Raw genomic sequence first — 25,476 nt, forward strand, 5'->3', positions numbered from 1 at the left:
AGAGTCCAACCCCAAGAAATAATTTGGATGCAGCCACGTTGAATTGGAGGGTGATGGAATTTAACTGTACAGATATAAACTACACCATAATAATTAACCCCAGCACTTGAGAGAACTCCCTGAGCAGTTTCAGTTACTCATACAGGGGTGCTCTCCATGGCCTTCAGACACTTATTTGCCTGATTCATTTGCGAAGGTCTCTCTGTCTCTGACTGCCAGTTTCTAGAGCAGTTTGGGCCAGAGAGAGAGGACAGAAGGACTGCAGCTCCTTCAGAAAACAGCATTTATTTGCAGGATCAAATAGGTCTCAGGTAGCTGCTGGATCAGGACTCAGGTACCTGCTTATTCACGGACAGGTTGTTGCAGCACCACCAGCAGTGCTCAGTTCAATTCTCTCAGGCTGGAAGCTCCTACAACACCCAGTGCTCAGGGGGAAAGGGTTTCTTACTGCCTTGTGCTGTCTCCGAGCTTGTGGGTTTGATGACACGATTGGCATCCTCGTGCAGGGCTCCAAACCAGTCTTTCAGCCTCGATGCCAGACTCCTCAGCTCTTTGTCTGTGCAAGCTAGGAGAGAACAAAGCACCAGGCTGAGTCAGGGGCACCGGGGAAAAGCCTCTCCTCAGAGAGTCCATTAGAAAAATTGTGTTTAGGGTGGTAAAGTTCTCCTCATTAAGAGCTCTGAAGGAAAAAGAGAAGGTCAGGGAAAAGGATGCAAGATAAAAAGAAAATGTAAGTCATGATGAATGTTAAGTTGTACTCAAGTACTTCCTTGGAAGCTGACATGATTGGTGATGGAAGAAGTGCCATGCAGAGTTCCCTGCCAGTTGGCAATTAGAGCTATGTGACTCTTTAACTTAAATGTTTTCACCTTTTAGGATTTCAGAGAAAAATATCAGTCAAACAGATGGGGAGGAGGGATATCCTTGCCTAGACATGCTACTCGAAAAAGATGCTAGGGAAAATTTATAACCACATTTGGCTTTGTATAAGGCTATTATCACAGTAATAGAAAATATATATACTTATTTATATACAGAAAAAAATGTCATATTGCTCTAGTTCTACTGCAAGTGAGACTCTACCACCTCTGAAGGTTGTCAATTCCATTTCGTTATCTTGGTAAAACATTTATTTTATTATAAATTTTACTGAGAAGTATCTAATTTTCCCAGAAATTTCTGCTAAGAGATTAATGTTCAGCTGAAGCAAATATTTTTAGGGAAGAAAGCTGCATTAGCCATGGGTTTCTGTCAAAAAAATATTCTTATTTCTGTATCATGTTTAGTGCTTAAAATTCACGCTCAGGCAATTTTATTATTCCTACTGTGCACTCATTCTACATTTTAAATGACATTTCTTGAAATACAGAGCAAGACTTTATGCCATAGAGGCAGACATCCTTCACAGTCACAATAAGTCTTCTCCATCTCACTGCACATTATAATATCCCTTCTTCCATCTTATTGAAGAATATTGAGTTCCACAGCTCTCAAGTTTAACTCACTGCTCCAATGACAAGGAACTTGCTGATATGTCACAGCTGTTCTGAGGATTTGTTTGTTCTCACACTTTAGTTTGGGACAGGAATAACTTTGAAGTTAAAACCAGAAATTATAGCCTTTTCTAAATTACAGGGGGAGAAAAAGAAAGATTTCCCCATTTTTTTTCTGTAACACTAAAAGGGTTTGATAAATTTTCCTATGAAAGACAAAGATATGAACATCAATATTCCTCTAAAGCTGAGTTCAGGTAAGGAAAAATCAGGTGTTAAACAAAAAAATCCCATCACTGTAAAATAAATGGAAAACAATGAAATACTAATTGTAAAGTGGCCTACCTTGCTGAAAAAGCTACCACTTTATTTTCTCACTTGAATGAACATTACAATTTACTTATGGTAAACTATCTTATCTTTCCAAATTGGGTGGAAAAAAAAAGAGGATTCATTCATCCAAGAAATTAATAATATAGTTTTATTGTGCAAACCTGATACTTATTAAATAATCATGGTGGCACATGGAGGCCAAGGCTGGAACTCTGGACTACAAACATCCATTCCTGTGCCTTCTGGACAGGTACACTGAGCTTCACAGACAGCCAAGGCCCAGGAAAAAGATATAATAATAAAGAAAATACCTTCCAGAGTAATTTTCCTGATTCAGATTTTTGTATTTCCAAACACAAAGCCAACCCCAGACACCACAGCAACCCAAATTAAGCCAAATGCTTTGGGGGACACTGGATTTGCTGTCAAACTCACCCTGTATGGAGGGCAGGAACAAGGAGCACACCCCTGTCCCCCAGGCTCAGCACCCTGCAGGATGGTCCCCAAGGCCAAATAAAGTCTCTAAAATAAATCTCACAAAGTGGTAATTTAGTGTAAACTGCATTGACTGGGTGATTGGAATCCATGCTTTTAAACTGCAATACAAACCAGGATTGAACGCACAGCATAGGTGGGACAGAAGTCATTAATTAATGGTAAACAGAAGTAATTAATGGCAAATCAGACTTGGAACAACTTGTCTCTATAATGGAGCCAATCAAACATATTAGGGTCTGTAAAATTCCATTTTTAATGAAGCCATTACAGTTTTTCCATGTTTGTAACTTCAGCCATGTCGAGAAACAGCTTTTTTGAGGGCAGTGTTTGAGAGTGAACCCTGGGTGAATTTATTGCTTTTGTTTTTGCTGACCACAAACCCTGCAGATTTCCTTTGGAATTTGATCTGAGGCATGATTGACAGCAAGCCCAGAACTGGAGTTTTCTGCATTCTGGCTAGATTTTCTGTGAATAAATGAGATATTCCTTAAGTATGCTGCTTAAGGATGATTCCACAGTGAGTATGAGGTTGAGGTTCTCTCTTAGGACTGCAGTCTTTCTTCACTAGAATAAATACTGTTTCATGAGTCAAACAGGAGCCAACTTTGCTATTAATATGGAGGGAATAATAAATTTCTGGACAAGACTTCAAAAATTTAATGCAAAGTTCAGTTAAATTTCTATTCAAGTATTTAATGCCCTCCATCTTACTTTCTCCTGCACATTAAAATAGAGGAAGTCTCCTTTTATTTTACATTTCTTGCATTAAATTTTATTTTAATGCTACCATGTCTGGTTAAAATATCCTGCCTTTCTACCCAATGGAACTGCATTCCATTTGTATTTATTTAATTTGAACATTATCAGAGGCATATAATCATTCTGAATTTGTTTGGTTTGGGGCACATTTGGGAGATTCAAAGTGGACTGACAGTCCAAGGGCAGGAGTTTCACACAAATAAAATCAGTGCTCTGGCATGAATGTTTTATTTCTGGTGGTAGGGCCCATTAGTTATATATCAAACAATTAGCTTGGAGGAGCCCCTCATCTGAGATCCTTACATATAAATTTACATCAATAGAACTTATAAAGCATTTTTAAGAACCCTCTTCATGAAAAATGCAGTGCAAATGTACCTCTCCACTATTAATAGGAGTTTCAAGTCACATTTCTCAGATAAGAAGAACAGGTCTGTAGGAGGAATGGATGTGATAATGGGTCTCTTGCTATTTGAAGATTTATAAGGAGAGAACACCAGGGTTGCAAACAATATGGATATTGACATGACTAGAAGCACTGATTTAAAAATCCAGGCTGAAGAGAATCACCAAGGGAGGAGACTCTCCACAGCCCCTCTCTCACAACTGGAATCTGTCCAGTCAACTGTCAACAACCATTTTAAGCTCTGGTGCTGTGAAACAGACCCAAGTGCAAACATATGTAAATAGGCATTTTCACTGGTGTGTGTCTTCTCTGAGATGAGACCCGGGCTTCAATTCCTTCCCTACACCTCTAAAAGAGAAAACAACCCACACTTTACCCTTGCTATTTCACTGATGTCAACTGCTTTGGCAGCCATCTGATATCAACCCCTCCTGTAGCATTAATTCCTGGATCCTCCCCTGCTGATGGCTGTGATGATCTGCTCACAGCCCATGGCTTTCCTGAGAGCAGCAGGCAGGGATGGCAGCTGCTGCAGCCAGGGATGGAGAGGCAGGCTGGGTAAGAGCCAGCTCCCAGCCTGACCCCAGAGCACAGTCCCTGCCCCTGGGTGGCAGTGGGACCTCGAGCAGGGGCAGAATCTGTCCCTTCTCTGAGTCTCAGCAATGAGAATGCAGGGGAGGATATGAGAGCTACTGGACCCAACAACATCCTCAGATCAGCATCTGCTGATGTGACAGATTATCCTGCAGAAAGTGACTTATTAACAAGCACCCAAAATGCAGATTTATTCCCAAGGGTGAAGCACTTGGTCCAGCAGTTATTTATTCCTCACAAACTGAGAGCACTGTTGCTAAATACCTATTTTCAGCAAGCAGAAAGCATTAATCTGACCTAATGGAAAGCCATTAGCATGCTGTAAAGGCTCAGGCTTTTATGGCCTGCTTTTGTTATGGACTTTTGCAGCTCTAGAGATACTAATCTATATACACTGGTGGTGAAAATTAGCAGAATAATATTTAATTTCACTCTTTCAGATAGGGACTTTCAATAGTACTTAGTGATAGAAATCAATATTAAAACAGAACTTACCTGTAGATGTATCAGATTAAATCAATACTGAATCACATCCCATTTCTACTCCAGCCTAGCAAAGCAATATTGTAAAATCTCCATCCACTAACAACATAAAAACCCCCAAACCTCACAACTCCTACTGCAGTGAATTCTAAACAAAACTTAATACTTAGGAAGCCCATTCCTGCAGGATCATATTAGTGTCTCACCTGCTGCTGGAATATTCTGGCAAACAAGAAGTCCATATTGTCCAGGAACAAGTTACAGTGATCAGTTACAAGCAGTGTGTACAAAAGGTTTTGTGTCATTTGACTTTCCTGTCATCTCTCTGGCATCTGTCTGTTGCCTTCTCACTCCTACTGTTCTTATTCTAATAATACTTCTTACAAATAGTACTTTGTTCCTACCAATTACTTGTGGAGAGACTGGTTCTTTGGGTTCATGTTATTGTTATATAATACTAACTAGTCTTTTAGGTAGAGATTGAGGGGCCCTGAATGCCAAAGGGATGCACCCCTGAGAGGTGGAACAGCTTCAACTGTTTCTGTACTGTGGAAGGAAAGAAACTGCAAATGCAGAGAAATAACAAAAAGAAAAAAAAAAAGTTGGAGCTTAAAAAAAAGCATATTTAGTAGTTTAGTGAGGTTACTGTTCTTCCCATGCAAATTAAATCTTCAGCTTGGGGACATGGCACTACTTTTTAATAACCTGCTTAAGGATGCAAATGTGCTGCATGGAGCAGAATCAGTGGGTTGTGGTCGAGGTGAGCAGCCACAAAACATAAATAAGAAACAGAAACCTTGGCAAGAGAGCCCGTGGACTGAGATGCTTTTTGTTCCCTGAGAACCCAGAGGTAGTGGATGCATTATTGGAGTCCAGCCCTGCCTGCTGCCTGGCTCACAAGCAGAAAGCAGCTCTGCTGGTAGCCCATGTGAGTGGTAAACTGTCCAGTCATTTGTCCTGCGAGCCTGGAGGACGAGTCCATTTAGATTAGATTAAAATGTGATATAGCACAAACCTAAATGACATTGCCCAATAGTGATTTATTCCTCTGCTTAGAAGTAGGACAGGCATTATTTCAGCAATTCAGAAGGGAAAAAACTCATTTTTTGTATTTTTGAAGACTATCTCAACAAAATTATATGGTAAAACATATTTAAAAACAATGTGGCAACACTTCTTAAAAAGGTTTGACATAAATGTACCTTAGCATGGAAGTTGACAGTAGATATTTTTTTCTAAGTATTAATTTTTATATTATCTTTGATTTTTGCATGCTTTGTAAAAAGAAAATGCAGCAATTTTAACCATGCTTTCTCTGACAAACATCATTACATTTTCTTGTAGGTAAGTCAGCATCTTATTTCACCCTGCTATAATTGTGTCCACACGTGTGTGGATTATTAAAAGAGGCAGTTAAAAAAATTGTAGCATCTTTTGGATTGAGAGGGTGGGTCTGCTCCCAAAAATGCAGAATAGTGCTCTGCTGCTGCAGGAGCTGCTTTGAAAGTAAGCATCAAGATAAATTCAGGGCTGTGCCTACCTTCCACTTCCAATCCAACTCCACACAGATGCATATAAACATACACGCATCTGTGTGACTTGCAGATGACTCCCAAGTGTTTTATATGTGATATTTTGGTGATGCTACTCTGGAAATGATGGCCTCCACAAATATTTCACTGTTCGTGGTTGGAAGGAGTAATGCTCTAATTTGCTCTTTTCATTGAGGCCTCAGGCAACTTCTTATAACAATCAAAAATGAAGTATTATGCCAACAATTTTATGAAGTAGAAAGGAACGGATTATTTGCTATTACTATAAGGAAAGGTAGTGCATTCCAAACATGCCTTGCCAGTCCAATCAATGAACAGCCCACCTGTAAAACTGCTCCTGCAGTCACCAACACTTCATGACAGAGCTCTACGTGGATATCTTTGTCTCACTGCATTTTTGGCACTCACTGGCTATTCTTCCACAGGGATGACACCTATGCTGATAATCACCTCTGATCCTCCTGTCACTTGTTTTGCCTTGGCTTACTTATATACACAGCAGCAGATGCCAAGATCCTGCATTCAGACTTTGAGATGATTACAGGAGGAGCTGAGTTGTTGGGAAGATGAAATAGGCTTTGATCTGGAGTTTCTTTAAAAAGGCACATTTAAAACACAAAGCTCAGCTAGAACTGTGTGAACCAAGATTGAGAGCTACAAAGGTCCTTCAGCACTGGAGGCAAAGTGTACATCTGCTTTCCTAGTGCTTACTGCTACTTCCTTTTGTGCTCACATTAATTGTGGAAACCCTGGAAAGTGCATCTTTGCCAGGTGATCAAGAAGCCTGGAGTTTTATTTTAAATACATCCAAACTATAATGATGGTGGGGGACTTTCAGAGCCAAGCAGGAAGCTTGTGGGAGTAACATCCCTTGTGACATTCTGGCCATGTCAGGTACTATTTAAAATGTTATCTCCTGCATGGTTCTAAGCCTACCAAAATTCATTTGCCAGCTCATTCTAATGCCCTCATTCAATTCTGTCATCACACCTGAAAGATTGACTAGAGTTACATCAATTGAAAACTAAAGCAGAGCAAAAAAAAATCTGACTGAGTGGACTTTTCCAACAGTTCATGCAGCACTCTGGATAAAAAAAGGCTTTATAGAGTCATCATCTCCCTTCTTGCCTTTCTTCTTCCCTCCCTCTCTGTTTTTCGCACTACTCTGAGCAGATGTCCCCAGCAGATCTCAGAGAACAGACTCCAGCCATGGCTTGTCCAGCAGTGGCCAATCTTTGCAAGAGGGCTGAGCTCTGAGAAAAACTGACCACTGCTCTGAGATTAAAGCAGTTTTTAAAGTAAACACACAGCTCACAGCCCGTGGGAGGTTTTCACAGATACCTGACTTAGCTGCTGACAGCTCAGCAGATATTGCACTCCAAGGCATTGGGAATAACAAATCAGCAAAGCTGGAAGAATAATTAAGAGTGGAAACAAAACTCACTGTGGTTAAAATGAAGGAATTGTGGGACGGTTGTTTTTAGACAAAGAGGCTACCATAGCATGTATATTTGGGCTTTAAATGGAATTGTTTCCCACAGACCTTCCAAAGCCACAGCTGAAAATGTTAGGGACCACCTGCTGAACCTCACATCCAGGAGGTTGTTTTGCTTCATTTGCTGAACAATGAGAAAGTTTAGATTCTGATCTTCAGTAAAAATGTTCTGAGTTACAGTATTTGAAATAACTTGAGCTGGTGATGTTAAGGGCAGCTGCTACTTTCCATAAAGAAAATGGCTTTGAGCTGGAAAGAGCAAAATTCAGGAAGTAAAATTAGTAAATTGAAAGTATTTGAGAAGAAATGGGCAGATCTATTTATGTCCAATTGGAATGGGAAAGCAACAGCCAAGAATAAAAATGAAAAGACTATATATAGGGGGAAAAAGTGAAAACACAGGGTGGTTTCACAGAATGCCTATGTTGAAGCATAAGCTCATGCACCACTTCTCAAAAAGAAGTTGAAAATATTACTATATATGAAATGAGCTGTAAGAGACCTCTAATTTTTACAGTTCCTTGTGCAATCACAGATAGACCCAAACTGAATTAGGAAAAAAAACCAACGGCAGTAGATATATTTTATAAAATGTCATCGTAAAAAGAGATATTCATTATTATTTGATACCATTCTTTTGACACACATGAAGGTGGTTCATAGGATAAAACTAATTTTAAACAATTATTTTTCTGACAATTCCCCATCTCTTTAAGTTTGCTCAAATTTAAAAGTAAGGCGCTCCCAGTAGGTCATTGGGTGTTTTTGTTTGCTTTAATTTGAGAAGCTATTATTTTTATGGGCAGCAAGATCCAAATGCTAGTGTGTGCTGGGTATGCTTGTTTTGGGGTAAAGTTTGGGCTCTTCACCCTCACAGTAATGACCATTGCTCTACCTGCAGAAACAAACTGCAGAATATTGTACAGAAAGATGAAAGCAGGACTGTCACTGGGCAGCCTGAGTGGATCTAGCATAGGGCATTTCCAGAGTGACAGTGAGCACTAGGACTGAGCTGCTTTCTCACAGGAAAAACCCCACCCCACATTCTTCCCAGAATCCCTGCCAGGATATCAGATACTGCCTCAAACCTGCAAAGGGACCCAGGAATTGATTGGAAAGACTCCTTCTTCCAGGAACTGGTGCTCTATCAAACAGAAAAAAAGGGGGAAACAATTGAATAGATTCACTTAATTTTTACTGGAGCCTACTATCCTTACTCTCTTCCTGAGGGACCCTTGAAAGGCGACTGATAAATCCAATTTGCCTGTGCTTGAGCAGGATGGAGAGAGAGATACTCGTGAGTCAGCATGTGCCAGCAGAAGCTGGTTTTCCCCCTCATTAACTTTTTTGCACATCAGCTGATTTTTACTTTATACTGAGTCTATCCCTGTGCTTATTTTCTCTGCTCTCTGCAGAATGTCATCACATCTGATACCACCAGGGCTTCATTAATGCAAAATGTTGTCATGTGGTGAATTATTCCTAAATGAGAAAATACAGACAGCCCTAGAAGAGAAAATGAGGAGTTGTCGGACAGCATGTGGCTAGGAGCATTTGAAGGTGTCCCACAGGAATTCCTCCAGCAAATTGTTGGGAAACCTGATTGAAATTCAATAAGAAAGTGCAAATGAGACAACATAGCTCCCCTGTGGATTGCAAAGATCCCCTGACAGGAAATCAGAACTACCCATGCACTACTGCACCTTGCAAAGGCAGAAATGCACAAGTACAGGAGGGAATGGCACTGTGAGCCAGCATTCAGGGCAGCATGGAACACCAAATGGAGCAGAAAGCACCATAAGGAAATACAACATGCTGGGAACCAAATGTGCACAGATTTATGACCTGACCAGGATTTCACTGGAGCCATTTGTACACCAGGGCAGTGCCATTGCCAGGAGTGAGGAGCAATCAGTGTGTGAGCAAACACACTCCTCTGGGGTGGCTCATCCATGCTCCAGTGCTCCCATTAACAAAGGCATTAGAATGCACTTCTCAGCACAGGCACAAGAAAGTGCATCTCAAGCAGGACTCTGGCTTCTGGGCAGACAACTCTGTGATTGTATTTGCAGGGACCCTTGTGGCAGGAAGGAATGATGACTCTGACTCCATGTTCTCAGAAGGCTAATTTATTACTTTATGATACTATATTATATTAAAGAATACTATACTAACTAACTAAAGAATACAGAAAGGATACTTATAGAAAGCTAAAAAGATAATAATGAAAACTCATGACTCTTTCCAGAGTCCCAACACAGCCCGGCCCTGACTGGCCAATGAGTCAAAATAACTCACACCAGAATCCAATGAAACAATCAATCACCTGTGGATAAACAATCTCCAAACACATTCCACATGTGAGCACAACACAGGACAAGCAAATGAGATAATAGCTGTTTTCCTTTTCTCTGAGGCTTCTCAGTTTCCCAGGAGAAAAATCCTGGGTGAAGGGACTTTTCCAGAGAATGTGAATGCCACACTCTGTGGTGTGGTGTGAGCAGGGGGACTGTGGGAACTCCCTAAAGGACAGGACCCCAGCTGGGGCTGAAATTAATTAGCACCTCCTCCCTCACAGAACCTGTGCTTGGGAACTTGCCTCAATCTACCCTGGCAAAGTAAAGGAGTGGCTCAATTTTTAAGAAACTTTGGTGCTTTTCGCTGAGGTGGTCACTGATATCGTTCTGGCCTCTTTTTCTGGACCAAAGAGCTGCTAAAGCACAAAACAAAAGAGGATATCTAAGATGAGCTGAGTGTCAAGAGGGCTGTAGATGAAAAGGCTCAAAACACTCACTGTCTTATTTGCCTACTGTAACATATATTACCTCATGTATCTACAAAACTTCATTTAACAGAGTAAATTAAAATATGAGATGGGCTTACTAATGAGCACATGGCACTCAGAAGCTGTGGGAATCAATAACTTCAAAAAACTATGGAATGTAGCTACAAAGATCTCCTACTAATGCATGTTTTGAAGAACCCTTTAAAGAAATGTCAATTTACTCAACTCTTGATGCACATTTGTGTATTTTTAAAGTCTTCTAGAGGCAGGGTTGAGTTTTGTGTATTCTAGGATATGGTTGATTGAAAAATTTTAAATACATTTTCACTATTAAAATATTTAACATCCAAAATAATAGAAAAGCAGCAAGTCAGATCAAAACCATCCTGTGGCATTATGAAAACCATGAGCTGTGCAATTCCAAAAAAGATGAAAATGGCTTGTGTGAAAGGAATTAGTTTTGTGAAAAAAAAATGACAGATTTGCAACTGTGGCTGAAAAAGCTTTGAAAGTGGCCAGGCTGACAGGGTGTATTGTAGGGCAGTTGTAAGCTTTTGTAGATGCAATCATTATCATCTCCCCAAAGCACAGGCAAGGCTGTGAACAATAAAAAGCAAAGAACTGGAGAAAAGGCTGCCTGGAAAGGAGACCTCCCCTTTCCCAGGCCCAGATGCTGACTTGCTGATGGCTTAAGCCAAAATCAAAATAATCTGGATCTAATTTAAAATTTTGTCATTCTGAAGATTAAATTCCTGGGTTGTACCTGCTTAAAGAATGAGTGAGAAAAATGTTCTGGGAAGGGGCAGCAGCAGGAGTCTGAAAGGAGATCTGGGTGGGTTCTTCCAGCCCCATCCCCTGCCAGGCCATGCAAGTCCCCTTCAGAGTAATTATTTAATTACTCTGAGTGAGCCACAGAGTGGCTGTGGATCAATGTCCTCAAAGTGTTTGCAATTAGAAGATTTTCTAAAAGGCCCAGCCAGGCATCCTGGAGGACTGAGAATTTGGAGGGCAGGATAAGGTTGCACACTTGTGCAAACAGCAGCAGCTTTCCAGTGGCAACTCTGAACTGGGAACTCTGAGGCTGTGCTGGCTCCTCTAACACTGCTCAGAGCTGTGCTCAGGAATTCATCCCCTAGTGAAAACAGTATTTAGCCTAGATTTTGTACCAGAATGTCCAGTTCAAATCCCAGATTTGAGCACATGTAGATCATATTAGTAAATTAGACTAGGGGTCTGCATCTGATTTTTCCAAGGTTCTGACTTTACATGGGTAGCTGAAAGTTCCACGTGTCACACATTGAAAGAATTTTAGAATTATTTAGTCTTCATTTTAGTATTATTTAATCTTCCTCCAAAAGTTGCCTTATGCCTTTTGGCTTTCACTATTCCTTTGGTGCTCCTTAAGGATGCAGGGATATAATTTCACATTCCATACCTTTCAATTTTTTAAAACTTTTAATTCACTCTAGAACTGGAATGTACTTTCTCCATTTTGCCACTGAAGTATCTGCAGATGTCAGGACTTTAGTGCACCATTTACTATCCCTGTCCCTGTCAGGAAAAGCAGTCATTCCATAAAGGCAACAAAGTCTCATCATGTCATTGTGAGCTAATAACCACAGGCTGCTCTACATGTGTCTCAGTGCTAAGGTTCAAAAATTCCCTACTTCACTTGCTGTGACTAATCATAGAAATGCACTTCTAATGTTAAGAAAGGCTTGGAGAAGTCACTGGGAATTTTTTTATGGTCTTCCTGAAGCCTTCCCTGACAGCAACAGGAGACTGGATTTCAGTGTCTGTGTTTCAACAGGTGGAAGGGACACACATTCACTCCTGCTCACAGACTCTCAGAGCTGCCTCCATGCAAGTAATAATGCAAGAGGATCTTCCTGCTCCAGCTGCTGTAAAGGTAGGCAGTAAAGAGAAAAAAATCACTCTTGGATTCATACCCTCTGTCTGTAAAAAGCACTGCTGAAAGCCCAATTATTTTGACAGATACAGAGGAAAGCCAAAAAAATAAGGACTTAGGTAAATTACAATGCAAGATCTCAATGTATATCTAAAAGTATCTCAGGATTCTGCAGTAAATAATGCTTTCAAAGGAAATTATTATCTTCCTGCATTGAAAGCTTCTGATCTTACCATCTTTACTTCAGATCATATTAGTACTGAGCATCATTACAAGAATGTGCTCTTTGAAGCATGTGTACTCTATTTTCCTTCTATTCATCATAAATACTCTCTCTGTGAAAGCATGCTCTACCACTGTGCCTACATTTTTCTTTCTAAGGTTTAATTCATTTCCTAAAGTAACATCATGCAAAAATCAATCTTGCCAGTTCAAGTTCACAAGGCCTGATTCATTTAACAGATGATTTATTGACAACTGTGAGATAGAAAATAATGGAATGTTGTTACTAAGAGCATCATTACACATTCCCAGCAATGTGTACAGAGATGGTACACAGAGAGGATGTCAATGCTCCTTCATGGAAGAGTGACACATTGCAAGAAGAAAGAAGAGAGCTGGCCATGGCTCATGGCTGGCTTCCAGCCTCTATTCCAGCCCCCCTCTGCACTCTCACCTAATGTTATTGCATAAATCCTGACCTTTGCTGTTGGCTTGATTGAAAAGCAATTGTTTGTGTAGAGAGAGATAAGAAAGCAAGTGTCCTGTTACATCAGCAGTTCTTCAGAGAAAATGTGAAAGTTCCACCAAAACTGCATACGGAGGAGCAGACCACAACTGAGTGTGGTAGTTTGACAGTTTGGTACCTAATCTGGAAAGTACTTGTCTAGGTAGTGTCACAGACAGGAATGAAAGACTTCCCTTCCTTTTCTCGTCCCTTCTTGTCCCTTTTTCTCACACTGCTAAAGGAAGCAGAGTTTGCAGTTCTCCAGGTTGAATACACCCTGGATTTCTTAATATGGTGTATAGATCCTTTTTGTCTCCTACTAAAGAAGACATGGCAAAAAGAACCAATTCCCTGCACCACCCCTCTACCTATATATTCCACAAGTGTGGTGGGATCCTGGACTGTCTCATAAAAATAAAGAAGATTTCCCCTAAGCTGTCTTACACTCTCATATTCATCATGACTCGAGTGATCGAATGTGACCTTCAGCAGGATAACTACTTTGCTGTCCCCAAGTCAGGCATTAAATCATCCAAATTCTAGTTCAATAGCTCTTTTAAAAGAGTCCAAGCCCTAATGTCAGGTGCTCATGCTCCTGATTCAAAGTACCTGCACATACCCTGGGCAGAGAGCATCTGGTCCCAGGCACAGAAATGGCTTTTACCTCTTGCTTGTTCCTGAGCACCGAGGAGCTGGGGCTGAGCTGGCAGAGAAATGCCCTGTGTGCTCCAGATCTCATGGCCAGAATCCTCATGGGGCACTCAGCAAAAACACCATTTAACACCTAGAAAGCAGCAATGAAACGTGGCTGTGCTGTATTAGAAAGCAAGCAGTCCTGAGCACAGCCTGTCCCAGCAGATTGGTCCCTCAGAGATCTGACCCTTTGCCAGACTACTAAATCCCAGCACTGCATAGATGAGAAGTTGGTTTCTTCAAGTAACCCATCATGCTCAATGCTAGACAAGCATAGGAAACAACTTCTCATGCATGAAAGACTCTATGCTTTTTGGAAAAAAAAAACCAAAAACTAAAGCAAATCCTTAATCCTTCTTTCTGAAAAATAGCAGGAAAAAATAGCAGGAAACTCCTACAGATTTCTAAAGTGCAAAAAGTGAGGAATGTTTGACATGCTTCATTAAACAGACAAAAACAGGAAATATTTTGAAAACACATAGTTGAATACATCCATGGGACTCCATAGAAAAAAAAAAGAAGGAAAGATTAAAATCTGTTCCCAGAAAGATAATTTAAAACCAGAATGATATATTCCCTCCCTAGTAATCAGTCTCCAAATAGAATGATTTAACTGAGACCCTCAGAATCTCTGTAACAGAAACTCAGGAAAAACTGATTAATTCAATTGTACTATATTGCACTGTCAAAATTATAAAGTGAAAATGTTAACTCAGCCTACAAGGCCTTTTTACTGTGTAACAGAATTCAGTTGTAATTAAAAAAAATCTCAAGCACCCACATTTCATGAAAACAAGTCCATATATTTTCCTGTGTCAGAGGAACGGAAAAGCCAGGAGACAGAACTCGGGCTCTGGTGTATTTACAGGCAGCAGGCACAAGGGAGCAGCACAAAACATCAGTCCAAAGGATTTCTTGAAGATCCCACGTAGGTGGAGGTGACAGGACACAGCTCTGAGTGTGCAGGAACACAACTTGTGGCAATTAAGTGCTTAGTGGGGAGGAAGTTCAGTGCCAGGTTGGTAGCTGTACCAACCTCTGAGCCAGCCAGCAAAAGCCCAAGGAAAGACCTTTTTTAGGATTTCCTTAAGGTGAGAGATGTGGAATATGACCTGACATCAGGGCACAAGGAGAGTGGGGAGCAGAGGAGGCTTGGCAGGGTCATGGAGGGAAACCTTACATCTGACAGTGTCTCACAGTTTACAAATTGGCTGCTCAGTTCCTGAGCTGACTGCTTTCAAACAAGAACTGATTGTTTTCCCTTTTCAGTACCCTCTCTAGGCCCTTTTAAAAGGAAAAGGATTCATATCAATTCTCCATATGTTGCACTCTATATACAGCATGATGGAATATGGATGCATGCACAGTAACTGGGGATTTTCAAAAGTAAATCTGTATTCTAGGACATAAATGTAGAGGTCACTAGGTCAACAAAGATTAATAAATTCATTCTTTAGCTCCTATAGAGGTGGAAGGACTCACAGAAATGAACTGTGATCTGCAATAGAGTTGTAGCTGAATATTCACAGATTTCTCAAGAGCTGAATTTTTTGGCTATTGATCTGCCAATCACTTTTCTGTCAGAGGAAATTCAGTCATCCACATCTCACTGAGCCTTTTTCACCTAGTTGCTTTTGTAGGAATTGTGTTTGTTGTATATCTGTATCTTTTATGTTATCTCAGAATGAAAAATTCAATAGCTGCTGTGTTGAATTCTAAAGATCATTATTCTGCTCGTTTAGAAAATGAAAATGACACCCACTTTTCTCTCCTTTTGCTCTCACCATCAGTTTACTTTCAAACAGCTTGGTATATTTTACTAAATTAAGAAAAATATATCTTCTGTTATACTGGTATTGTCTGGGCAAATGCTACAGCTATGGCATTGTCTCTGCCAATAGAATATGTTTGTAAAACTGATGAATAAAAGCTCTCTAGTACAGGAATAGCTGTGAGTTCTCACTTTGAGAACGTTGCAATCATTCTTCTTTACTTACTACAGTTCTACCATAAATCCCAGTGACCTCCCCATTGTCTGGGAACTCACTCAGCTCCCTCTGGTGCCTTGGGTCCTGGTCCAAAGCACCACCAGAATTTTTTTCCCTCAGCATCCACTCTCTGCACACCAGTACAGACAGACTCATCCATTCCAAACTGAGCATGTCCAGCCAACATTGATGCCAGCCCCTCTTCCTCCATTTCTGCAACTCTCAGCTACCTTCAGTGCAGTTTCCTCAAGAATCTTGTTCTGCCAGGTTTCTGCTCCTACATTTTTCTGCCTGTCTTCCTGCAGGTCCCATTCCTGTTCTCTGCAGCAATCTGGGAGATGCCCTCTGTCCCCATCCTCCTTTTGTCCTCCACAAACACAAACTCAGTTCAGTTTCCAAGACACACACGTGAAGGAGGGATGGATTGACTTCTTTCCATCAAATTGAAATTTTCCTCTAAATTTCATACACCTCAAAAATGCCAATTGGTCAGCTTATGCTCCCCACAGGCAGAGCTGAGCTCCTCATGGCTTCTCTCTAGTGTTCAAACCCCTTAACTGCAGATTACCCCTACCCTTTTTCTGTATGCTTTTAGTGGGGCTGTAGCCTTTCCCGGGACTGTCTCAAGCTTATCTCTGCCTAAATGTTGTGCAAAGTCAGTAAATTGTACTTTAAAACATCATTTCCAATCCATTCTCACAGGTAAGCGAATTTTGCTGCTCTCACGCCCTTTCCTCTGGCCTTGCTCAGTCCCACTATCTTGCCTTCATACCCTTCCAAAACACTTCTGCAAAGACAATTTTGCAAAGATGACACAGCCCAGCTCCTCATGCTGACCAGCTCTGCTCCCTGCACTTCCCCACTGCTCTCCCAGTCCCCATACAGACACATGAGCTGTAAGTCTCACTTTTGAGACCCTTTACATTTCACTTCTGATCACACCTCTGCTGAGCCATCCCTGACTTGTCTTTGTTAATGATGACAGCCTTTATTACCCGGTTGCTAAATTTTGAATCAAGTATCTTCAGCTTTTCTTGTCACACCTGTCAGAACTCTCTGTAAACACCTGCAAAGTCATGTTCAGGCACTTCTGAAACTCAACTTTAACATGATGCCTACAAAAAACCCAGACAAATACATGACAATTCTTGTCTGAGGCACTGACTGTAAGACTGCACATACTGCTGACCAGTGCTGGCACATTTTTTAATTAGCAGTGCTGGTGTTGTAGCTTCCCTTTGCTTTATGTAGATTGTAAACTTTTTGCTTAGAAACCATATTTTTTATTCTTTTTGCATGAAATGGGCATAGCAAATATCTGACTACTTTATTAGCCAAGCAAGGAAATTGTTAGAAGGAAGGTGTCTATAAAATACAGAACTGTATAACCCCTTCCAGATGCATAAAATGTATCTTGCAAAGGATATGGAGATGAATATCACAATTTGGCATTGTGTCAGAAAGAAAACCCACTAATTGGGATGGATGATGATAAAGAGAAAATAAAAAATTCATGGCATGATTTAGTTCAATGTAAATCTGAAAAACACCCCAGCAGTGTCAGGGAAATTATTCTATATTTGTTTAAGCAAGAGGCTGCAAAGGATGCAATTCAGCCATCTGTGCTTGGCCCATCTGTACTTTGAAAAGTACTGTAGGACTGAACTGCACCAGTTCTGCTGTCAAACTTGGGAGGCGTTACAAGAGATGCCAAGGAGCATGAATAGTGGGTGACAGCACATTGACTGAGAGCTCTTTTTCAAATTGTGTTCTCTCTAGTCCCTTACAGATGCATTTCAAATCAAAATCACTGACTAAATCTTCCTCAGCACTCCTTGAAATTACCTTTTTTTTCCCTAAATAGTTCAGCTATTTCTACTCTTCAATGGAAAGACGAAGTACCACCATCAGTTAATGATTATATATAAAAATAAAATAGTGCTCTAAATAACAGAACTAAAAAAGTCTGCTTTGCTAATAAAGTCAGATTTGTTTCCTATTTTCCCAATGGCTTTGAGCCCACAGAACTCTCTAAAGTCACATGTGCCAAAGTCATGCCAAACTGCCCCCCCACAAAATCTCCAAGGAGCAGCCACAGGGACTTTCCTGCTGTCTGCAGGGCTGGTGTCAGTCCAGGGAACTGCCAAATCTTCCCCCAGGCCTCTTTTTCCAGCCCATCTCTCAATGTTGTCCCAAACCAGATGGGAATCACCATCCAATTCCACTTCCCTGAGCTGATTTATAGGTTCAACAGGTGAGAAAGGCAGTTCAGCAAAGAAAGTTTCACAGCTTTTATTAAAAACACCTCAAATATATTTAAATGCAATAGAGGAAAATAGTTCTTGATTCAGATAATTCCTCTCCATGGGTTTATTTTAAAAGTGGGAAAAATTGTGTTAAAGCAGTTAAAGTACTGATGTTGAGGCCTTTTCCCCCCACTCTGACAGCTGTGAGGAAAGAGCTCTGCTGCATTCACCAGGGACACAGGGACAGCACTCACATGTCCCTGTCATTGGATGGCATCTCCTTTCAGTAGTTTCTTTCCTCTTAGATAAAACAAAGGCAGCTGCAATGAATTCATATCTATTTATTCAGAAAACACTGCAGTTAAGTGTGAGTGGGCTGATACAAAGCCTTACTAGCAGAGAACTATATCTGTGCTGCAAAGAAAGTAGCAAAATCCACTTAGCTGTGAATTCATACATAATGAACAACTGACAATAATTATTTCAGTCTAGTGCTGCTGACCTGCTTCAACACCTCCTTCCTTTTTTAGTCATATATTTTAGATGGTTTTGCACTTGACTTCTTAACCACAAAGGCACTTAGTAGTTTGTGTTTTCCATTAATTCTCTATATAATAGTAAGTATTGCTCCCCCCAAGAGAGAAGTGTAAATGACTGGCTCTTTTTTATTTTTTTATTTTTTGTATGATAAGAATGCAGACCTTGTGACTTAGGGCTCAGCAGAGATCAACACATCTCATGGACCTTTACTCTGATAAGGCTTTGCTACAGAATGAGGGAATTCAGTGAAGTGTGGTCAGTGTAATTAAAATTGTGGTATGCTGTTGATCCACAGGCAGATAAATTCTATAAGAATTACATTGCATTGGTTTGTTAAAAAAATTGGCTGTTTGTTTCCTTGTAAAAAACAACATCAATTTAAAGATGGTGAATCTATAAATCTGAAATGAATTACAGTAGTTCACAAGTTCTAAGAATAAACAGAGGGTTATTTTCTCCCCTACCAAGAGACTCCACACTTTATGAAGGGTGCAGTGAACCAGTTTAATAACAATTACAAGCCAAAGGGATCTACATGCACAGATTGCTGACTGCTGGCACATTAATCCACTTTTTTTTCATCCAGAGAATAAACTTCTTAGCAGAAAATACTGAGATTTTCTGAGACTGAAGGTCACAGGTTTAAATCAAAATGTACTATTTGTAATTTTTTTATTTGCCATTTGTTGAAACAAATATGATTAGGTGCAAATAAGCCTGGCATTAAATGTCACGATGTGGGCAGATCTCTTTGCTCTGAGTTGAAAAAAAATTCTGGTTATTTTCCTTGTGTATTAACAGAAATATTTCATCCTCTTTAAGAGTTTAATCACAATATGTTCCATCTGGAATATTATAAATCAAGAGTTCTGCTTGCTTGTTATATGGACCTGAAGTTAAAAGAGACTGGCCTTTTGGAAAAGTTATTCTTTATCACATTTATCAATCTGTGAAAATCAGAGTAAAAAGTCACCTGTTACAATCTTGTCTAACAAAATATTAATACATACTCTCTCATAGACAGCAGCAATTACTCACAGGGCTGTAGAGATAATGGGAAGAAACTAATGGAAATTACTTTGCTCATGCAAGCAAATTCTTGAATTAAAATCAGATGAAAGTCAGATAAAATTGCACCAGGTTTGAAGCTGAAGCCATGTAAAAAATTTTTAGTTAATGGGCATGCCTTCATTCTGAAAAGAACATTAGCTCATACTGGGAAGTAATCTGTTGCAGATTTATGTGTGAATATTTATAATAAAGTGAATAATATGTATTATATGATCTTTTCCTCACGTTATTTATGTAGTTAAGATGAAGATAATGTACAATAACGATTATATAAATAGGATGAAAGATCAGGGCTGAAGAGCAGGAGCAGCTCATACATAGAAAAGAAGCAGACAGACATTTTCTGGAAAGAATCAATTTCAAAAGCCTTGTGCTCATGGGAAGAGAGTTAGAGTCAAACAAATGGATGTGGGGCAGGAAAGAGCCAATCTGTATGTTCTCAGGCAGTTTGCTGGTGATGAATTGACGTTTTTGGTGGCACACAACACATTCAGGAATGTCATTTTTTGCTAGATCAGGTGGCACCAGAGCTGGGATAGTGACACAGGAGCTGGGAAAAGAGGACAGAGCAGGATGCTGACACACAGAGCACCTGTAAGAGCAGGATGATGCTGACACACAGAGCACCTGTAAGAGCAGGATGATGCTGACACACAAAGCTCCTGTAAGAGCAGGATGATGCTGACACACAGAGCACCTGTAAGAGCAGGATGATGCTGACACACAGAGCACCTGTAAGAGTAGGATGATGCTGACACACAGAGCACCTGTAAGCCAGCCAAGGAGTGACTGAGTGTGAAAAGAAAGGGACTGAGGTGTTTGGAAGATGGTAGCACACCTTAGGAAAGAGGATGTAATAAGAGGGATAAGGAGATGCAGACTTTCCTTCTGCTGCTGCTTCATTGCCATGCCACACATTGCCTCAAATCTTCTCATTTTCTCATGATTTTCCAACTAAAATAATCATCTTTAAGGATAATGTCAATAGTTCTGGAGAGAATTGACTGAAGTTTGCCATTTCCCCTTTAATTTAGACTCCCAAAGTTCCAGTAGCTAACTGTGAGGAAAAAGAAATCAAAAGATGAGGCCTTTGATTTGATTGTATCAAGAAACTACATTTTTCACTTCCAAAGTTGTAACTGGTATTTTTTCCTTTCTTTCCCCCTTAAACAGGTACTTCTGAAATCTGACTGCCTATCTTGCTCCTTATCATACTGTTTCTCATACAGGTGGCAAATCTCAGAGGGAACTTCTATTCACTGTTAGCTGTTGCCATTTATTTTTCTTGTTGCAGATGTATGTCAGTTCCTTAAGTATGTTATTTATTACTAGGCTTTTAAAAATCTCTTCTGCAAATCTGTGGGGGTTTTTTACTACATGTTCTCAGAACACTTGCAGGGTGTCAGTAAGGCTTATTTATGAATGAAGTTATTTATGGACAGGAAACAACACATCTGCTTCCTTCAAGAATGATTCCATGTGCAGATAAACCCAATATTATATTCTCAAGGAATTCACAGAAAGTTAATAGAATAAGTGGTTAGAAAGTGATTTAGGGAAAAGTATCTCGATGTCTTGTTAGAATTAGGTTACAGTGACATCAATCTTTTCCTTCTTATCTACGTGTGTATGCAACATCTGAATCACTAGTGAGCCTTTTCTGGAAGAGATGTTTCAATATCCATCAACAACAACAAAAAAGGGTAAAATCCAGATCACTAGCAGCTTTAGGACAACCAGTTGCTTTGAACTACCAACCTGTTTTTCAAACAGGTATCACACTGGACTAGGTATCACACAGATATCACAAAGCTATTTGTGAAAGTGGTTTTGTGCTTATTCTGCTGAAATTAATCCCTTCTAGAGACAGATGAAAACACAGCACTAACACTGCAGTATCTGCCTGACTTGTTCACTTGAAACATCCCCAGTTCTCCTGGGACAGTATCAGATCATCCACATCACTGTGCACATTTTATTCTCATCCCCAGAATCCCATTAGGAGGGTGCCAGCATTCTTCTCCCAGAGGTGAACAGAGTACTGAATAAGCAAAGTAGGTAATAAAAGTATGCAAATAATGCAGGCTGAACCCAAACTGCATCCATCTATATTTTATTCTAAAGCATGATCTAAGCTAAATTCAAAATTGTGTTTTCTCTATGGTACAAGACTGACATGTACCATACAGTCTTGGTACATGCAAGACTGTATGGACACCAACAAGTTGCCCAGGGAGCCCAACATCCAGAGAAACTTCATTTTAATTTGCTTGGTTTTCACCTCCAAGCCCAGTTAGAAGCAGCTGTGCTGGTGATAGATTAGGCTTACAGTGATGAAGCTATTGACTTGGCTTCCTTCAACTTACCCATTCAGGCTCTTTGCTCCCTCTGTAACTACAGGTGTGCCAAGCATGAGGTGAGATGAGTGCAGCTCCTACATGGGGAGTGGGCAGTCCCCAGCCCAAGCCTGAACATGCTGTGAATGCTAAAACCTGGAGCAGCACAACACTGCAACACTGCAGCAGAAGGTTCAGTGTAAAAAGTAGTATTTGAATAATTTCTCACTCTTACTACAATCATGAACATAAAATCAATTTATGTTGTGACATTTTCAGTTCTCATTATGATCTCTGTCACAAGAGGGAGGTTTTTAATCCCCCATAAAGTCTTTAAGAGACAGCAGAATAATATGCACTAAGTGCATTATACAGTTTCTCATGTGACCTTTTCACGGTTTGCAGTTTGACTGCCTGGTCACTGCTGTTCGTTGGCTGTCTTGGTAATCTGAGAGGAACAGGTGGAATGGTAAATAATCAAAAGACTAAATCTTTAAAAGGTTAACTTCATACTGCAAGTGACTTACAGGTTATATATATATTCTGTGCTCTTACAGTGCAGCCCAGAAAAAAGCAGGAAGAGAAGGAAATGACAGACAATAACTGTTCTTAAGTCAGTGACAAAAAGAATTTGGGAAAAGAGGAAGATGGGTCTGTAATAGCCATTAATTTATTCTGCCAGTAGTTCACATGTATTTATGCTGTGTGAAATAATCTACTCTTGATGGAGATGTGGAGGGCTCTAGTCACCCTTCACCCTTAAAGGGTCTGAGAGCCCCAAACAGTACATTATGGCCCAATGCTAATCCTCTTCCTGCTACCATGGTTGTAGGGTTTGTCATTTTGTATGAAATTTAAAAGTAATCAAGAGTGAACCTAGCACTGAGTAAAGAAGTGGCAGGTAATCATCTTCTCCTGTTATTGTTTTAAATGGTGGCAATTACTGCAAAGGGACCCAGGGTCATGCAAGAAATGAGGGGACTGCAAATGCTGAAAGAAAACAGGGAGAAGCCAACCTATCCAGCCAAGCAGAGCATGGACAAACAGGGGTGATATGACCCATCAGACAGGGGTGACATGACCCATCATCTGAATGGATTGCTCTAAACCAGAGCATCTCCTTTTGACTCTTTGGTGCTGCCCTGAGTTGCTGTCCCATAGCCAGGCACAAGAATTCTCCCAGGAAAAGGGATGGGGAGACAGGCTAAGAAAGTAGGTCAGTGTCTAGAATGAATTCTGTGTCAGGAGCAAAAAAAAAAAAAAAAAAAAAAAGAAAAAAAAAATTCTAAGAAGGGCTGGACAAAGGGTACAAAGTGTCACATGGAGTGATAATGTATCCCCACAATACTCTCACAGACATACAGAAAGAAGGGAAGGGCAATAGAGATGTCAAATGAATAACAAAAAATATGATGGCCACCATAGTACAAAGATAAAAAAAATTATATAGTATGCCTTTCTTACAGAAGAATGCTTAGAAAGGAATAATAACAACAACAACAAAAACCTAAAAGAGAGAAACCCCTCTTTTAATGAGATTTTAGAAGGAATCCCATTACACAGAGAGAAGTGCAGCTCTGGCTGGAAGGGGTCTTTGTGAGGGCAGGGGAGAGGTCACCTCACGGGGCACTGCTCAGTCTGGCTTCAAAGCTTCTATGAAGCTCTAACTCCATGTGCTATTTATTCATCCTAAGAAAGGGGGAACAGAGTTTTTCAAGTAATTGAAACTCATAAGCATGATAACTTTCTGCTCTTGTGTCTGGGAAGACTTTCAGAAAGGGGAACAGCCACAACCATTGTGCAGAGAAGCTCCTCTCTATTCCTTGCTAAAGTGGCAATAATCTCTATTGCTTTGTAGCCTATAAAGCAATAAAGAGCTGCTAAGATTAATTAAACTCTGAAGAGAAACTGAAGTGTTTAATCAATCACCAGTGCTGTTTGCTGCTGCTATACCATTCATAGGGATTATTATATAGCAATTTGAATTACAAAGCAAAGCAAAAGCAATATAAGAAGGGTATTGCTAGTCAATGTTTGGATCTCTAGTTCCAGGTACTGAGGTCTTGCTTTTCCATGGTATATGAAAACTGTTAACAGGTTCGCACTGACCATTCCCTTCAGCTGTGAGTGCTCAGCACTTCTGCAGATCAGGCCTCAGGGTTTCAAATCAGGAAACTGGAAAATTAGAAGATGCAGCTAATGACCCTTTGTGGAAAATCTGGCTTAGCAAGATGGGCACCATTGCAAAGGAAATCAGAGCCAGGGACTCCACCAGAATTAAATTCTTCAGGAGAGCACACACCAACTGCTCTGCCTACGTGAGGTTTTCCTTCATCCTTTGCAATTTTGCTGCCTCTTGGACTGTGCAGCTTTGGAAAAATATGATGGAGCTGTTGGCTGCTGTACCCTACAACCTGACATGGCCAAAACAACACTCTGTACTGAGTGAGAAAATTCTGCCATGGACCAAATGGTAGAAAAATATGCAATGAAAACCACATCATATTGCATACAAAAAAGAGTTGAATTAATCCTATCTAATAAATGGACTTGGAACCTTTCCCAATTTCAAGTGTACTTTGAAAACTAAACAATTATTTGACAATGATTTCAAATATCAGAGGTATTTTAAAATATATTCAGGAAGCTTCAAAAGACACTTTTCTCAAAAAAAGTGAAAACATGGTCTTGCATAATTCCCAGGCTGGTGACTTTCAGGTGTGAGATAAGAAGAGAAACATGGTAATAAGCCTTTGAATTCATGCACAAATCCTGCATTTGTTAACAGGATGTTACAGGAGCAAATGTGTTTGCTCTTACATTCCATGTTAACAGTGGTTAACATCTTTTGTGTAGCTATGGAAACATACCAGCAAATTATACATAATCCTAATTTTCTAAGAAGATAATTTACAGAACCCTAAACATATGTAATAGTGATGGAGATTCCTACAAATTGGTATGAACTGAACTGCTTTAAACTCTTGTTCTTACAGAGCTGGCTTTATTTCTGTTGAAAGGAGGAGGACATCAAAGCTCCAGGATGGGTCCCTCTGATACAAATCAGCCCTGACTTTAATGGAGCTCTGTGGATTTGCAGCAGGCAGAGATCTTGGCTGTCTGATTTTCCAACTGACAACTCTCCTGTATGGAGAGCTCCACTGACAACAGAATTCCCTACAACCTACACCAGACCTCTGTGTATGGTACAAGCCACGAATACTGAGAAATGTAAAGTCTAGCTGAAGTTAAACAGTTGTGAAAAGACAGAAAGAAAAGAGTTTTCTGTAATGATAATAGCACTTGCTGTATATTATATATGCTCAATACCTCAAACCACTTTAGTGAAAAAAGCCATTAATTTCCTTTCATAATATGGTCAAGAGTAAATTCTGGCACAAAGAAGTGAGAATCATCAGTGCAGCTTTGTGGAACTGATTACCATGTACTTCAACAGAGACAGCAAATGCTATTTAAGGAGCAATTTGAATCACTGATGTGGTGATGCAGGAGCTGGTTATGTCTCCTTGAAGTGGAAGGATAAGCTGTCACAACACTGACAATACA

General features: G+C 40.1%; 1 protein-coding gene across 2 annotated transcripts in view; it reads right to left on the minus strand.

Annotated features, from left to right (window-relative positions):
- Window positions 1–25,476, minus strand: part of SPOCK1 (SPARC (osteonectin), cwcv and kazal like domains proteoglycan 1) — a 271,183-nt gene that overhangs the window by 17,831 nt on the left and 227,876 nt on the right. For both annotated transcript variants that reach the window (XM_059860078.1, XM_059860077.1), the window contains exon 7: window positions 449–565. In XM_059860078.1, coding sequence (XP_059716061.1) covers window positions 449–565 — 117 coding nt within the window. The remainder of the gene's footprint in view (window positions 1–448; window positions 566–25,476) is intronic.

This window comes from Haemorhous mexicanus, chromosome 15 (assembly GCF_027477595.1).
Source record: "Haemorhous mexicanus isolate bHaeMex1 chromosome 15, bHaeMex1.pri, whole genome shotgun sequence".
In the NCBI taxonomy this organism is placed as follows: Eukaryota; Metazoa; Chordata; class Aves; order Passeriformes; family Fringillidae; genus Haemorhous; species Haemorhous mexicanus.